Source organism: Propithecus coquereli, unplaced genomic scaffold (assembly GCF_000956105.1).
Source record: "Propithecus coquereli isolate 6110/MARCELLA unplaced genomic scaffold, Pcoq_1.0 Scaffold794, whole genome shotgun sequence".
NCBI classification, from domain to species: domain Eukaryota; kingdom Metazoa; phylum Chordata; class Mammalia; order Primates; family Indriidae; genus Propithecus; species Propithecus coquereli.
The window spans coordinates 624,044-625,198 of record NW_012154107.1 but is presented as its reverse complement, the minus strand read 5'-3'; the positions used below and the strand labels follow the sequence as shown (position 1 = coordinate 625,198).

General features: G+C 59.2%; 1 protein-coding gene across 1 annotated transcript in view; it reads right to left on the bottom strand.

Moving 5' to 3' along the window:
• CARD14 (caspase recruitment domain family, member 14) overlaps nucleotides 1-1,155 on the bottom strand; it is a 19,648-nt gene that overhangs the window by 16,131 nt on the left and 2,362 nt on the right. Inside the window, 1 exon segment of the mRNA XM_012663082.1 lies at nucleotides 709-1,034. Within this exon segment, the coding sequence (XP_012518536.1) occupies nucleotides 709-1,034 (326 nt within the window).

Sequence of the window (1,155 nt, the reverse complement as noted above, 5' to 3'; positions counted from 1 at the left end):
GTGTGGGGTATGTGTGGAGAGAGACAGGGAAAGGCAGGGAGAAAAAAGTGCAAATGATAAAAGGTGTATGGGTATTCTTTGTACCATTTTTGGGTGTTTTTTAAAAATTTGAAATTATTTCTAAATAAAAAGTTAAAATTCAAAAATTAAAAACAACAAACAACAAATGTCATGATTAAAGGCAAACGACAAATAAAATGGCAAGGAATGAACATCCTCAATATTTAAAGACCTCTTACGAATCGATAAAATCATTATTCCCAACCAAAAAAACGAGTAAAAGACACTGTTAGGTGTCGGAGGCTGAGCCTGATAAAACTGTCCTGCCCACGTGACCCCAGGACCCGCTGAGGAGGACAAAGGAAGATGCCAGAGACCGACTGTCCCATGTCACTGCTGGGGTTGGGCAGCGGCCGCAGGCGGATCTGCCGATACGCAGCCCAGCACTGCCAGGCCCACTCCAGGCGTTGGCGATTGCGCAGTTCACGGCCAGGCCAGGCCAGTCCAGGGGCGGTTACGGGCCAGGCGCACCTCGCTGCCATGTAGGCTACCCAGGGGACCACCTTCCGGGAGTGGCCTCAGCCAAGACTCTGGGGCAGGGAGGTGCTGGACAAGGAAGAGGGGAGGGAGTCCCAGGAGACGGACCAGCAAGTGCAAAGGCCCTGGGGCAGACAGCACCAGGGCCCGCAGGGGAAGGGCGCCACCTACCTCCTCCTGCAGGCCGCGGCAGCGCGTGGCGGCCAGCTCCTTCTCCTGCAGCGCGTTGCTGTAGTGCAGCGAGAGGCTGAGCATCTCGTCCTTCAGCCTCAGCACCTCGTGGAAGTGGGCGCTGACCTCGCGCTTCATGCGGCTGTGGTCGGCCTCCAGCTGGCTCAGGCCCTCGGCACGGGCCTCGGCCAGGTCCAGACGCTCCTGCAGCAGCTGGCACCGCCGCAGCAGCGCCTCCTTCTGCCCCTTCTCCTGGCTCAGCTCCTCCTGCAGGCTGCCGATGGCCCCCGCCAGGCACTCGGTCAGCTTGGACGTCTCCATGAGACCTGGGCAGGGGGCAGGGGGCAGGGGTTCAGGGGGGCTGAGGCACAGCCCCACCCTGCGCCCTTCCCCTTAGGGACGTCGTGTCCCTCGCCCAGGCTCCCCAGCAGGCCCCAGCCCTGACCT